Genomic DNA, 17,165 nt, shown 5'->3' on the forward strand with positions numbered 1-17,165 from the left:
AGAATGATTAGCTATATTAACATGGAGTAAAGAAAAAGTTTTAAAGAAATAGTAGATATACTAGAAAAACAAACTATAAGGCCTAACTGCGTTATCTTAAGGCCTGCATTATAATGTTGATGCGTTTAAGATTCTCCGAAATCTCGATGCGCGATGAGCAAAAATTAGGTATCTCGTCATTTCTATTTTTAATAATTGACACGTGACTGCCATTACTTTATTTAATTTTCCACCTACAACACACTTTTTTCATTGCCTATTACATATATTTTATCATAGTATATTAGAACTCGCTTTGAGTGATTTTTGTTTAAAATTTTATGGCACATATAGAGATATAAAAAACATTGAAAACCAACGTTTTACAATAGCAAAAATATAAAAGTTGTTAATTCAGCAGAGGGTGTAAGGTTGTTACAGATCTGATTTCATTGAAAGAACAAAAATGATGGCAGGCTTCAGGTACGTATAATCCATCTGATGTGTTCGCGATCGCGAAAAATAGGCTAGGCTGGTGGTTGACTTTTCATATGTCACAGGAAAACAATGGGATTTTAAATATCATATCTACAGCTATTTTAAACAATTTCAGGTATGTTCATTTAATAATAATATTGTGATCCACAACATTTGAAATCATTTCCAGTTTTTTTTAAATCCATGTTGTTTGTTAGGCCACAAGCTGCTTGATGATGAGGCGACTGAGTGACAGTGACACCCAACTCGTGGCCAGGCTTTTTAGTAGGCTGGTAGTAGTGTCAGTGTGGATCAGTGTCAGGTCAGCCTAGACCTACAAATTGCACTCCTCACTCAACACATTATGAGACATAGGTAGGGCCTACTAGCTACTAGGCTAGAAGTATTTAAGTGTGTGTTTTACTCCTGTCGTCAGTTGACAGAAGTTGACTGTACAGTGAAGACAGTGAGTTTGAAAGGCCTGAGTGAGGACGTACAATTACAATTAAATTAGGCCTATAGATAGGGCCTACGGCCTAGGCTAGGCGTACTCTGTCTGTACATATGAATGCTAACTGGCCAGCTAGATCAATCATAACCAATCTTCAATAACATGTCAACGCAAACATACTAGGCATAGATAGGCCTAGTCACAGTGAATCCAGCATATTATATTATTAATTTACTGTATAATGTTTAAAATAAACAATAGGCCTAGGCCTACTATATTCCACAGCAGTAAGTTGAAGTACTAGCCTATATAACTTGACTAAAATTGTACTTTGTTCACATTCAAAATACTATATTCTGTTTAGTGTTAATTAATAATAATCAATACAATGGAAAAACAAATTTAATTAACACAAAAAAAATTCCCAATCAAGATTCAAATTTATTATTTTACAGTTTGTATTTATGTTGAAATATATTTATTCTTAAAAAAAGCATGATATTAGGAAAATGTTTTGTTTAAATTTCAAAAGTAAAACCATACTGTAACAGAAAAACCATACTGTAACAGAAAAAAACACCACCCTATATTTCCCCCACCAAAAATCCCCTTGTAATTGTATACAGTATTGTTAAAAAAAACAATGATTTTTCTGGATGTTGAGTGTAGAAATTATCATTGTTATAACAAGCGGTGTCAGTTTTCACTTCAATACTACTATAATACAGCAATAAATAATGCTACTACTATTGACGTCATCAAATGATACCCATGGTAATACAATGAATTATTCATTACCTGCCAAATATGGTCATTTGCCATCTATCGCCTCAGGTTTTTCATTAATCGTTGAAGTGGAACCAGTTTACGCATACTTAATTGACAGAGAGGATCGTTCAAGTGTTTCATGTACTGTATCATGTTTTATATTTTTAAACTGTATGTTGTTATTGTAAATAAAGGTTTTGAATAAAATCTGAACATTGTATTGGATTGGGGTGGATTGGCAGTTTGTTATGTTGTTAGTGTTAGTGTGATGTCATCATATAATATTGTAATGAGATTTGTGTTCTCTTTGTGATAGTTTGTGTACAGTAGTTTGACAGCAAGGTCACTTCTGTAAATGTAGGCGTAGTAATTTATTCAAAATATAATTATGGTAATATGGTAACAATACTAACATATTGTCAACATAAAGTAGTAAATTTATTATTAATTTAAAATGGTTATTCAAATTTTCCTATGTACAGTTTGACAATTTTTAAGTAAATTAATTTAATGAATTTAAATTAATGTTAATACAAACTATAATACAGTGTGAATGTGACATACAATGATTGAGTTGGCATCTAATTAATTCTATTTAATTAAAAAGTGGTTTAAAAATGTTTTTGATTAATTTAATTTTAATAAAAAAATAATCTATTCCTTATTATTAATAATTACTTAAACTGTTTTCAGATGACAGATTTATTTATCCATAGAATGAAAAGTTTAAAAAATTAAATCAAATTAGTTCATTATTAATATTAAAATATGATTGGATGATACACACTGTTCAATAATTAGAAAGATTAAAAATACAATTTGCAGATAATAAGCCAGTTAAAAAAGATTACTATTAAAACGTCAATTAAAACTTTTCTTTTTAATTAATTTACTAAGTATTTTAGGCGCTCTGTTCTTTGTAGGGTGCCATATAAAAACTTGTATAAAATACTATAATACGAAAAGATAAGATTACCATATTATTTTAAACTTTTAAATTGTAAATACTAAAAGTGGTATTTTATTTGGTTATTATCAATTAATGTTCATGTTACTTGCTATACTATTATATCAAACCAGTGTATGGTACTGTACATATAAAGTACAACATTCTACTGTATATTATAATTACAACATACAGTGATTTAATAATTATTCCTTATAATACAGTATAGGTTGGTACATGGATTTTAAATTACCTACAAACATACAGTAAATATAATTCCTATTATCAGTACATGAATTTTGAATTACATACACTACAGTAATTATTAATAGTACATTTAATATTTTATTATGCACCGTACTGTACATCGTGATTATGTGACATCGTTAGTGTGAAGAGTTTTCAAAAAGACCTTGAATATACTCGCTGAATATTCAATGTGCTGGCTTAATGCATCAGCAGCGATTCTAATCAACGAGTTGAACGTGACAACCTGTTCAATACTATACTGCGTAGTGGCTAATGTTTAGATACATACATAATTATTATACATCAATAGTTAATGTCATTTTGCGGGAGGAATGAACTCTAGAGTATGTAAATTCGTGTTTTGTTGGTATTTGATTTGAACAATTTTTATTTCTCTGTACGATCTTCCATTTTTGATTTGTAAGTTTATATAAAAGTCTAATTTTTTGATAGCTATAGGGTCAAAATAATGTCAAATTATTTTAAAACCCGGTTTGACAAACATCATGTGATATTACTGTACAGTACTGTATACTGATCAAAAATAATTTGCTGTATCTGTACATTTTGGGCTCTCCACTGAACTGTTAAATGCCAATTGAATTTAAATTCAAATAAATTTACTGTATTTCTCAAAATAACATTAACAAGGATAACAAAAATCTTGAGAAAAAGGTACTCCATTAGCAAAGTTTTAATTGTGGGTTCCGTCAAGCAACATAATTTTAAATAAATGTAAATTGAAAAAAAACGAGAAAAAAAAACCAGAAAGGTGATTTTTACAGTGCTGATTGGATCTTCAATCAGAAATGTTCAGACCCATAGCGTTAGACCGTTTTAGCGTACAACGTTACTAGCAAGGTCACATTACAAACCGCAGAGAGAAAAATGAGGTGACCCATATAGCGTACGATTATCGTTACAACGGAAGTGCGTCATTCAGGTTGTTTCTAGTTGCATATTCATGTGCTCTTATCCACGTGTTTTCATCATTATTTCCACTGTATAGGCCTAGATCTCAGCCCTACAATTACAGTATGACAAAATTTGCCGTAAATAAAACATACCTCAGCATTTATTTAAGAAAAATATAGTAAAGCCAAATTTCTGTTTCTATTGTTTTTATTTTGTAGTAAAAAAACATTTTCCCCAGGCTCGTGTTACGAAAATGAAGCAGGCCTCCTAATGATGAAGAAAAAATAGATTGTGATTAGTCTATTCAGTCCAGTCAACGATATATATTCTTTGGTCCAGTCGGTTGAAAATAACCCTTAACTTGCTAATAAAAAAGACACAGCTCCTCTTGTTTGTTTACTGAATTTTGAGGGTTTTCAGCATTAAACTTGTCCAGTCTAGTCTGCCTTTATGAATGAGTGACTTGATGTCCCACGCTAGTTTTTAGCTTGAATGAAATGTGTGAATGGCTCTAGGCCTAGCTAGGCCTAAAAGCGGACGGGATCATAGTCCCTATGTTTAAATACAAGGTGCATGTATTTATGTCATTTGTTAGATAATATATAATAATGGTAATCAGTTGATAGTGGTTTGTAGCCTTTGTAACAGTTGTATTTGTAGTCTATTTAGGCCTTATTTTATTTTGGCCTTTTTGTTATTGAAATCCATCTCACACATTGACGATACAAGATGTCAGTCTAGGTCAAACCTTGTTTCGCGTCATAACAGGAAACGTTCTGATTGGATACAACGTTGACTTACAGTAGCGTCGTACGCTAAAACGGTACTATATCAACCGTTTTCCACTACAACGCTACAACCGTTGTACGACGCGTTGTACGCTAATCCCCAACTGTTCAGACACACATTCTTTTAGCGTCGTACGCTAAAACGGTCTAACGCCATGGGTCTGAACAGGGCCTTAATGTCAAACCATTTCTAATTTTTGAATAATTTATTATTTTTCATAAATAAAATCTGTGTAATCATAATAATAGTTGGTTTTGTACGTACCTTATATCTTCTGTTCGAAATCTGTCTCGTGAAGCAGTGACCATAAAAAAATAATAAATAGCTTACTGCAGTCACGCAAGGCCCTTTTAATACTTTCATGTGCGCTATAGTTTATGATGGCTGCTTTGTGAAATTAACTAATTTGAGTTTAAGTCAGAGATATTATTAAGCTCAATGGTTAAGTATAGAAAACTATGTCATGCAATGTTAAAAGACAAGATAGAGGAGTGACTAGATGATGGTGAATCATACAGTAGGGAAAGAATAATGAGGACAATTTACAAAGTCATGGGTAATTTATTCGCAGTGGACACTAATTTATAAATGTCTATTTCGTGCCTACAGTAGCATACCTGTATAAACCAACAGTAGCCGGTATTATTGCCAGACGCTCGTGCAACTACCGCTGCGCCTCAATATTTTTGTCAGGACCCTATATAATAAAGTAGTCTAACTGATCTATACAGCTCCCAGTCTGGGTGCCTGCAGACTCTATAGGGATCTCAAAAAGCATTTTTCCACCAGGGGCCCTGAATAATAAAAATAAAAAAAAAAAAGTTCTGAGGAAATCTGCAAACATCTCTGTAGGTCATTAACCTAGCTCACCGCATCATTTCACACCTCAAACTTTCTTAACGAATAATCTATGGCGATTAATTTTCAATTTAAACAAATAATTTCTTTGGTCAGTTTCCACTTAAATGACTGCAAAGTTCAATGTAAAATGTTTACTGTGAAAATGCATAATATTATTGTTTAGTTGGACACGAACTTGTTATCCTTAAACTTGACCTGGTATACGGTAGTACAATACAGTAGGTGCTGCCTGTCCAGGTAACTGATGTGATGAAGAAATAGTTTACATACATGTGTTTAAATTGAGGCCAACCGAGGACTTCTTGGAATATTAAACACTTGGGGCTCAACATGTCTGGTAGGTTTAACAATAACATCCTTTGTACTGGTATAATTTATTATTATCAGACTGTTTACTTGGAAATTTCAATTCAAAAATGAATCATGAACAGTTGTAGTTCTAGGCCTACAGTACTGAAACATAAAATGAAATTGCAGTTTGGTGTTGTGATACAAGTCACAAGTGCCAATCACTGTCAACCTGTCATTTATACATCGATACTGTGTGTGGTCTGTTGATAGATGTTGCCACAAACACTTATGGCATGGTACCACAGAAGATGAGATGAGGAGAATGTCAATAAAAACCCACATGGAGCGGACATGCTGGTTTCCACTTTCTGGTAGCGGGTGAACGGAAGGAATAAGACACGCAAAGATGTAGATAATGATGCCAGTAATTACGATGTATGAACGATAGGATGTTTGTACAGATGAGAAGGATCAAATTTTAATAAAGTATGGAAAAGCAGTGGACATTACTGATGGCACTAATTATGCAATATTGGCTATAAATAAAACTCACTCACTGATATATACAAGAAACATTTAGTACTATATTTTGAAAATGCATAAATCTTGAAAATAGTAAGAAAACTTATTAAATTTATTTTAATGGTGGAAATTACCTTAAATGAATGAATGTTCTTAAAAATTGGTATGCCATCCTATAGTTGTTGTGGCAATGCTACACTGTACTGTAGATTCACAATTTAATATACTACTGTACAATACTGTACTCTAGGTGTAAATGCTAGATTGCATACTGTATACTGTGCAGAGAAGTGAGAACTCAAATTTTACAGTAGGCCAATGTATTTCACCCTTCCACCCAGCTTATAGTACAGTAACTGGGCATCCTATTCACCTACATATCTACTGTGAGGTCTTTAAGTCACATGGTCATTAATCAGTTATTTTATAATAACCACCCAAAAAATCTAGTTGACCATACAAGTAAAACATTCAATTTGTTTTTTTTGTTAGCTTTTTTTTGTTAGCTAATATATTGTACCAGGGAAGAGTTAAATTACAACTCTTCCCTGATTGTACCTTCAGTATATCTCTATAAACAATTTCCTAGAAATTGGATGGCATGTTTTGATTAACTGGTATAATTGCAACCTACTTTTCAGTATAAATCCACATTGCATTTTTTTTTTTAAAGCTTCGCAAACACATTAGTTACAAATTTTCTTTTGTAATTTAATCTTGAGTACTCACATATTGCACATAATTTGTTAACGAATTCAATTGAATTGACGTTTTTGTTTAAATTGTTTCTCTTTGAATAGTTTTTGTTGAGTAGAACGAAAAATGTTGCTAGTTGCGTTGTGGACAGTAGCTATTTTGTTGTGATATTATAAAACCGAAGTCAAGTTTGGTGTGTGGCTCATTTTTTTTTTCATACAGTTACTGTAAGTAATGTATTTCAATGGTCTTTAGCTGAAGTTGAAGGGCCCAATGAAGGAACAGATTTTTTAAAAAAGAATCTTAAAAAACAATACATTTTAAAATTTGATTGATATTATAGCCAATACAGTATTTTACATTCCTGGTACTATTTACAATATGTATGTTCTTCTGGTCGGTACTGTAAGTTAAATTTTGACTTCTCTACTGAAACAAAACTGGTGATGTGAATTATAAATGGCATTGCAGTACAATACATTACAAAAATAATTCAAGGGTGCATAAATTCCAGATATAGGACATCAAATTAAGATTAGCTCTTTATTTCACCATTTTTAGGCCCTGTACCACCTCGCCCCTCCCTATTTCAAAATTCTGGATCCGCCACTAGAATGGCTATTAAAACATCAGATTGTTATTGTTCGAAAACAAGGTAATTGATAATGAACTTTTTCCGACCACACACAGGTACCATTTTTTTTAAATTCAGCAGAAACAGGACTAATAATAAAACTTTAATTTTAATGTGTTTTAAGTGATTTTGTTTGTCACCTGTCTCAGAACACATTTCTAAGAATATGTTACTTACAACTCAGCTGGTTTTCATTAATTATTGTTCCTACCTGTCACAACACATTAAAGCATTATATATAAATTTAAGTCTGACATTGTGGTCAGTTTTAAACAACTGTTCACACCACCCTCTCACACCAGAGGGTGGAACAACAAATGTGGATGTTTGATTGGTTACCATAGTTACAGATATACATGTATTGTGTAATATTAAGAGAATAAAGTTTAGTTGGTCACTTATCAAATTTCCAAGAAGTGGGAGTGCAGACAGTTGGGCATGGGCAGCCAGGTGTTCCAAAATATCATGTGATAATTGAGGGATAATTAATTCCAAAAATAAATTATTTAACAGATCATACTGTTTACAGTGGAGAACCACTGCAATTAAATACTGTGCTATTTTTCCACTTTGATTGACACATGAAGTGTTTTTGCTGTGCCAAGCATATTATCAGCAATTAACAAAAAAACAAATTTATTTAATCAACTCTTTATCTTTTTAGATTTGTTATTTTGGTATGTGAAATATTCATTATTATTTAATTAATATTTATCTAGATATTGTGATGCAAAATGTACAGTATGCTACTGTAGGCCTACGTGATGATTGATATTAATTGTATTATTAGTCAGTTTGGGGACATTGTCACCAGTAGCCCTTGGCAGATCTAGGATTTTGAAAAAGGGGGAGGGGAGCATGGCCTAACAATTGTATTGTAAGATGAAGTGCTGAACGTAACCTAAGACCAAATAAACAAGAAATATTTCTTACAAAAAACGCTGCTCGCTTATTGACGTAACAGTTTTAAAGAAAAATACTCTAGTCTTCTACTAGGCGTCAACCTCTGAATAAATTTCAGGGGAGAGAGGGTTTTTTATATTATTTATTTTATTATTTTCCTCTGAAGTAGCATTTTAAATACAGTACATCATTGACATTTGGTTTATAATTCCATTATTTTGAAATAAACTAAAACCATGTAAAACATGAACAAATGAATCACAATTTATTGCTATAAAATTGTTCCTGTCAAATGTTATAATTTTATTGGTCATTTAAAAAAAAACAAAGGCTGTTCAAAAATCATGGGAGGACAGTGATGCTTAAAGGTATTTTTTCCCCCAATGTCCTATATTTTGCATTGTAATTTTAAATCTTTAGGTTGGTTTTATATAATTTATAAAATAATATTTTAAAGAACATTACTGTAAACAACAAGGGATACTGTACATAATTATATTGAAGCAAATTTAATTTTTTATATTTCAATACAAAAATCAAAAATTGTATACCGGCCTATTGAAGAATATAAACCATAACAATTTTCATTTGACAGTAGGCCTGTGCATGTAATGTAATGGAAAAAGCCAGCAACAATGCAAATGAGATAGCTATTTTCAAATTCACAAAGAGGCATGTCTTAATTGGATAAAATAATTTGCATTGAATAAGGTCACCTAAATATACAGTACATCTACTTAGCAATACTATAATTAGCTGTTCTCTGAAACTCTACGTAAAGGGTCAGTGTATTATAATACTAATATTTGTTCATTTTTTTGTCACAGTCCCTCTTAACAATTGACCTTGCCTTGGAGGCTAGCCGCCAGTTTTATCAGTGAATAGACTGGTACCGAGACAGCACTTCTATTATTGAAAGTTTGCTATCAGCGGCAAGGCCATTTAAAGCCTTTTGATGTTGATGGCAGCTAGCCATAATAAGTGGTTTACAACAATGTAGGATATTTTTTATCTAGCCCTTTTCATTCATCAATACTTAATTGCATGTCCTCTTTGTTCTACTGGTTCTACCTGTGTTTTGGTGGCATTGTTTTCAAATTGTGTAAACTTCTTTTTCTCAGTGTTTTTAGATAATTTTATCATCCAATTAGTAATGTACATGTGCAGAAAATTCTATACTGATGGTGTATTACTAAAAGTAGTCTATTGTAAAAATGAACAAAACAGGCATTAATCTACTGTTTCTTTATTCGTAATTTTGTTAAATATACAAAAATAACTAACAGTAATTTAAATTCTCAGGTGATAGACCTATTGCAGCCTTGTAATGTAATTAAATTGTAAAGTTGAAGATCGTATTGATGATCTTAAATACGTTGAGGTTGGCGAATGTAGAATGGCATACCCTGTATGCCTCAAAGCATCTCAGAGGTGTCCTTTCAATCCATTATATTGTTTCAGAGCCTTTGAAAAAAAAACACATTTCGTTTTAAATCAATTAAATCTAAATTTATTCAGAATTGAAAATACTGTAAACTGACATCTTTAATTATCAAATTGTTTTAATAAAATTTTACTCATTTATTTTTTTTTTATCATTAATTAAGCATAACACTAAAACAGTGATTAGTAGTGATTTCATCAAATTATGTGTTTACTCATGCATTACATTTTAGTTAGGTCACATTTTATCAACCCTTTCAGCCTTCTGTTTGTTTGTGTAATGACATATGAAAAATACCTACTGTATTAAAAACCCCTGCTACTTTTGTTTATGCTCTTCAAAACAAAAGCCTAATAATAATATGCAAGGAATGCCCACTATTTGTCTGTAAAACAATCAATAAATATGGAATGCCTACTCTATTTAAATTCCACTGATATGATTCAGATATAGAATTTTGTTAGTGAGTGCGCGTCAAAAACAAATAGTATTGTTGTAATATTGACTCCACCCATTTTCAACCTGCATGAGCAGACTAGAATGATTTGTGTTGGCTGAGGTCATTGTTAGCAGTAATGCTCAGTGAAGCAAATCCTGAGTACAAAGGTCATTGATTGTGTTGGCCAGTTCTGTATATTTATTATAATTATGTGACGAGTTGTGAAGACATACAGTTGCTGCATGTGCTTTGGTAGCCTAGGTTGTCATCTGCTTAAAATAAATTGGATTCATACTATTATATTTGTTGTACTTAGATTATTTTAAATAGGTAAGTGCTAATAAAGTATTTAATTATATATAATAAAGCTCATCATACAGTAAGTAAGCATGTTGTTTTATAATTTGTGTAGGATATAAATCTTTTTACAATAATTATTAATAGATAGTCCGATGCCTTTAGTTTGACAAGTATGTTTCAATTTCAGGTCATATTTTTTGTTTTACACTAAAATATTAATTTATGTCAGTGTCTGTATTGATGAAGGAAAAATTATAGGAGTATTTTTTAATTAAAAATATATTTGTTATTATTTACAAATAATATACAGTAGATAATATCGTACTGAACTGAACTGAACTTTTATTGTATCTCTTTTAAATCAGAGGCACAGTCTCAATGAGATGTGCAACAAGTTTACAGTGAAAAATAATACATACACACTTAAATATAAATACAAAACAAGAAATTAGACATAAGAACAAAATAAAAAAAAAAAAAAAAAAATTTAAGAAAACTGAGACAGATTAAATACTAAGAAAATGAATAAATTAAGTTTGAGAAGGAATTGTATTATATATATCATTTCGTGTGTTCCAAACCATGGTCAGAAAAATTTTACAATGTTTGTCGAAAATAATACTTGCTAATTCGTACTGTAGTAGTAGTATTTTTACAGTACAGTAGATCTACAGTATCAAACATATCCTTTATATTGTGTTCCTTATTTTTTTATTATAACTTGTGAATTTAAACTGAAATTAATTTCATCATACTGATCGACCTTTGTAATACCAGGATGCAATACTGTACATAGTTTGTTTGCTATGATTGTGCATCATTGGTTTAAACTAGCTACTGTACAGTATGTATGCAGTGCTGTACCACATTCCTACAAAAAAAAAAAAAAGCGAGATGATTTTCCACTTTGAAATTAATAAATTAACAACCAACCCCACCCCCAAAATTCAAACAAATAAAACTCAACTTAATAATTCAATAAAAAATAATTTTAAACAAATTTATTTTAATGGATTTTGAATTTTAAGATGTACAGTATTAAAAAACACATGTTATTAATATTATAAATGAATCTATTACCAATACTACACAATTCATTACGAATTGAATGAGCTGATTTAATATCTTCACTGAATTTTGAATTTCAGTATGGTTGGTTCAGATTAAATATTTCACTGTATAAAACAGATTAAATTTTGTATGCTTGAATTGGAATATTATTTATAAGATGTCACCTGAAAATCAAATGTGACAATTTACATTTAAAGCAAATTTGTACATAAATACTGCGATCAGAAAATGTTGTTAATTATAAATAATAATGGTTTAAATAAAGTGGATTCGTGGGTTTTATTATTGGTTTTAATAAAATACTGTCTTATTATTATTTTAACTAAATGTCGTTCCAAAAATTATTTTAAAAGAAATACTGTACTGTACATACATTTGTATTTGTATCATGTTCTTGCTTTTTTGTTAAAAATATTATTTTGTTGAATTTATAATAAATAAAAGACTCATCAGCATTTTTTAGTTTCATTTTGCTTTGGATTTTTTTCTGTTATGTACGTAAATTTCTAAGAAGTAGCATTTCTTTAATTACTTTCAACAATACCACCAATAACACTATATTTATTATAAAGCTCAATTCTTCTTAAATCTCCTTAATATTTAAAATGCTATCATATATTTTCTTAGTTTATAATAACAGACAGATTCAAAATACATTTGCAATTTAGTGATACTAATTAAAGATAACTAGACCATCCGCTTGAAGAATGAGTTTTCTCTGAAAATCTGACAGTTCTTCGATTTTTAGTATTAAATTACGTAGCTAATAGTGAATTTAAAAATTAAGTAAAATGTGATGTACAGTACAGTATTTTATAATTGTAATAAATGTGAATTTCTTAGAATTTTGAGGTGTTAAGAACAGTGTATGATCATTACGTTTAAGAATGGCACACTTGAGGCCTAAGCCACTGGTGGTGGATAAAAATATACTTAGTGAAATCTAACTGTTCCTGTACAGCCTTTTAGTAGGTATCCCAATGAAGCGGATTTTCGTTACCGCGATTTTAACACGTTCGTGAAATTTCAAAAAGTGACGTGTCTTTGAAGTTAAAAATATACTATTTCTTATATACACATGTGAATAAAAATTATATGTCTGGAAAGATCTTGTTTAAGGGATTATTTTCATATATTTTTAATCTATGTTTATTAAATATTTTAATAGAAAACGCGAGTTAAAAATGAGGTACAAAAGCCGGCGAGCCTAAATCCGCGCGCTAAAAATAACTTTGGAAAACACCTACCCATTTTCAAAACACGATCGCACGAGGTCCATAATAGGTGGTGGAGTAATTTTTGTTGCATGTTATCAGGCTTTAAATACTCTTTATTTTGATATGTAAATCGGTTATTATTATTATCATCCGCCTCAAATGTCAATTTTAACGATAAAAATTGAATTTTTTAGTCTTTCTCATTATCAAAATCTGGCTAATTTAGTATTGAATTGAAGCTAATTTATATTTCTGTTTGATAAACCACATCGTTTTATTTGACTTTGCGTGGACCTCGTGCGAAGAGGCCAACAAGACCAACCACTGAAAAAAATAATCCCTACCATAAATATCAGTGTTTACCATTTTCCTTACGGGGGGGATTCAGTTCTCCGCTTATTACTAAATTACCGTTGCCCAGACAATGTGCATGGTATGCATGTATTAGCGCGTTAATTAATGATTGGATAACCCCTGCAGTGGACTGTTCCATTTTCTGAACTAGTCTTCGCCGCACACGAGGCATGTCGAAAAATGTCGCCTCTCATGGAATATTTGCTTCGAAACGTCAATTTTACCGATTTATTAAATTATTTAATAAGTGGAATATTTATAAATCTGCTATATAAAGCAAGTACGTTAGGAAGAAATGTACCGAAGAAATTTAAGAAGCTTTGATTTTGCTATGCAGCGGCCGTAAGCCATTCTATGTAGGCGGCCGAAACGCGCTTTGGCCTGTGTTGCCGTTGTATGTCTACGCTGTTTCTTCTAGGCCTAAATTTTATTCCGTATATTTCAATTCAAAGTGCAACTTTCGGTTAGAAATAAAATTAAACATGTTACAATTATACCATTGAGGTAATTACTTTGTTAAATAAAAAATTTCTTCCCGATATTTCTTAGGCAGAATTTAGCGTCAGGCTTTTATTTAGACCTTAGCTAGGGGCCTATATAAACTTAACTTGTAGTAGGCGCGGCCGAGTCTACGTTCGGCCCGGCGCTCCAAATGGAATCGAACACATAATAAGCACGGGCTTAATTCTTATTTTTGGCGGTTCGAAAATCAATTAAAATAATATATGATTATAAATATAACTTTAAATACTAGAATTATTAAAAAAATGTATACTTACGAAAAATAATATTTAATGAAAAGAAACAATACCCACACAGTTTTTTAACGCAATATTTTTTTTTTTCACATTTTAACATTTTTTAACAATATTTTACCTGTCAATATAAATAACCTTACTAAAATACATATTACATTTTATGCAATGCAAAAAAAAAGAAATTAATTCACACATTGGTTCAAAAGTTATGAATCATTTAAAGACAGGAACTTTTTGGGCATTTTTGAGACATTGGGAAAATCACGCGTAAGAAGCCCTCGGACGAATTTTGTAGGGCGATATCTAAAAAAAAAAATGTCGAGGACACCCAAAAAAAAAATATTCTTGTACAACTCTGTTGTATCTATGGGTTTGGAAAAAATAAGAACTTTAAAATTATTAGTATAAAAGTTATAACCCTTCAAAAATGGGTTCAAATATAATTAGAAAAAGTGCCATTTTTCAAGCAAAAATCACTGTTTTTTGGACACTTTAACGGACCATAACTTTTGAATGGATAATCCGATTTCAATCATTTAAATTGCAAAAGTTTATGTTCAGTAAGTTCCTTCTGATTAACTGAAAGAAAAAGTACCATCATTAATTTGAATTTTTACATTGGGATACCTACTTTTAGCATACATTATGTACCTACAGTATTTAATTTTCAGATGAACACTCAGGGTAACATTGTCATTGTGAGAGTTGACAAAATATACATTACTGTGTAGTACAGTAAACTCCTGTAAACATACTGTAGGAAAACTGTATTGAATTCTGTTATGTTATCTGTACCGAAAAGTTCTATCTAGGCCTAGTCATAATAGGATAAATATTAAGTGGTTTATATATAAAACAATCCAATAAAAAAAAAATAAAGTAAGCATGATCAGACATTACAGAACAACCAAGAACCCAATCACAACATGATTTGTCCTTCAGGTCAAAGGTGAAAAATTATTGCATTTAACTGATAATTATTTGATTTGAATGAGATACAGTAATTTTTTAACAGAACTGTTAATTATCGGTTAATTTTTGGCTGCGAAAACACGGCCTACTGTACTGCACAGTAGAAGATTGTGAATGGTTTTCTAAGGGTTGATTTCTGAAATCTACAGTATTCCCCCAAAAATGACGTTTTAGCATTGTACTGTATTGCAACGTACTGTATTACTATTTTTAATAGATTTAATTGAAATTCAATTGGTATTGGTAACATGATTTCAAGGCTTTTTAATGGGGTTAAATTTCATGTAAAGTACTTGACTACATTATGATTATTACAATCACTGTGACCTGATTATATTGATTATAAAAATAAGGATTGTATTTTATTTTACAATATTACAAATGAAAAATGTAGTATATTTTTAGAAACATAATAAATGCCATTCCATAAGTAATGTTGTACTTTGAACTCTTCATATATTTTTTTTGTGACTGAACTATTACATTCCATAGTAAAATTTTAATATCTCATCAACAGTTGAATTTAGTTCCAACTGTATACAGTATCTTATCACCAGTATTAAAGAACAATTCCAGGGTAGGCTTTTGACCAATTTGTGTTTAAGGTTAATGAACTTGCAATTATGTAGAATAGACTAAAAAAACCAATTTTTAATAAATCCAATGCTACTGTACTTACTGTAGTTGTGTTGTTTGTTTAGAAATGTCATTGAGCCAGTATATAAGGACAAGATATAATGTAAGTAAAGCTTGGTTCCCACTAGGACATGTAAACGCAGTGCAATCATATTGACCAATGACAAGCTAAAGATTGAATAATTCATCGCTTGTGTTTGGTTAACCAGGGAAGAGTTAAATTAATTCTCTTCCCTGGGTTAACTAACTTATGTTATGTAATTGTTTTGCGTCTCTAGTGGAAACCAAGCTTTACAATGAAAATACATTTCAATAGCATTTTATTAGTGTTTAATAATATTCTATTAAAAACAGGTTTGTTATTAGTATTAGTATTACGGAATGCAAAGTTTACTAATATATTTAATAATATACTTGCACTGATGAAGGGCTAGTGTTGCCCGAAAGCTCTGCTAACTTTTCTGGCTGTTTACTTTATCGTTTTGATTTAGCTTTTCGCTTTTTATTTTTGTATCTCCATTGAGATCCAGCCACTGATACCCACAGCATTGTCATTTTTTTTTCAGTAATTTGCCTTTGGATTAATAATAATACATGTTATTGTTTTACAATTCCTGATTGCATCATGAATGTTTTCTAAAGAAAAAAAATTATATTAAACCAAACAAATGCTTTTTAAAACAATAAACATTTTTATTAATACAAAGTAAATTCTAATTAAATTAACATTTTTATAATCTTATTTCTACAGATTATAGATCTTACAGAAGCAGCCATACTTATGTTGGATATACTGTAAACACGGCTTCATTCAAACGCAATTTACATCAACAATGGCCTCTGCCACAACGTTATCAATCACAGACCGCAACAGTTTACCAAGGGATATACCAATGAACAGCCGAAATAGCCCAGCCAAACTTAATGTTACTAAGAATATCAATGCTAATGTTGGCACAGGAGAATTTACAAACAGGTAAGTTACTGTAGTGTACATGATTCATACAAATTATTCTTCACAGATAGTAGTACAAATGTATAGTGTTATGAAATAGGTCTCAAGAAACCAGGTACTGTAATGCTGAGACTTCAAAATGCTGTATACACTTACTGTACCCCAGGATAGTAAGTACAGTACTGTACCAGCTGTACAGTACTGTACCAGCTGTACAGTACTGTACCAGCTGTACAGTACTGTACCAGCTGTACAGTACAGTACTGTACCAGCTGTACAGTACTTCAAATCCAACAAAACCACATCGATCAAAGGAATACTTTCATAAATATTTTCACTCACTAAACATAAATAATGAAATTATTTAAAACAAATTACATATCTAAAATTATTTAAAAGTACAGTTAGAATGTTTGTTTAATTTCTATAATAATACAGTATTACAGTAAATAGATAAATTAGATTATCACTACATAACTACTGTAATAAACTGATTTACAGTAATATACACACTTATTTTATCAGTATGTATTGTATA

At 30.7% G+C, this 17,165-nt stretch overlaps 1 protein-coding gene across 2 annotated transcripts in view; it reads left to right on the forward strand.

Moving 5' to 3' along the window:
- Positions 1–439: 439 nt before the first annotated feature.
- Positions 440–17,165, forward strand: part of LOC140040837 (mitogen-activated protein kinase kinase kinase 13-like) — a 42,177-nt gene continuing 25,451 nt past the window's right edge. The window contains exons 1-2 of one of the 2 annotated variants that reach the window (XM_072087075.1): positions 440–592; positions 16,424–16,648. In XM_072087075.1, coding sequence (XP_071943176.1) covers positions 16,506–16,648 — 143 coding nt within the window. In that variant the 5' untranslated portion in view covers positions 440–592; positions 16,424–16,505. Of the gene's footprint in view, positions 593–10,575; positions 10,695–16,423; positions 16,649–17,165 lie in introns of those variants that run through there. The other variant, XM_072087076.1, reaches the window with a different exon arrangement.

Source organism: Antedon mediterranea, chromosome 2, assembly GCF_964355755.1.
Source record: "Antedon mediterranea chromosome 2, ecAntMedi1.1, whole genome shotgun sequence".
NCBI lineage: Eukaryota > Metazoa > Echinodermata > Crinoidea > Comatulida > Antedonidae > Antedon > Antedon mediterranea.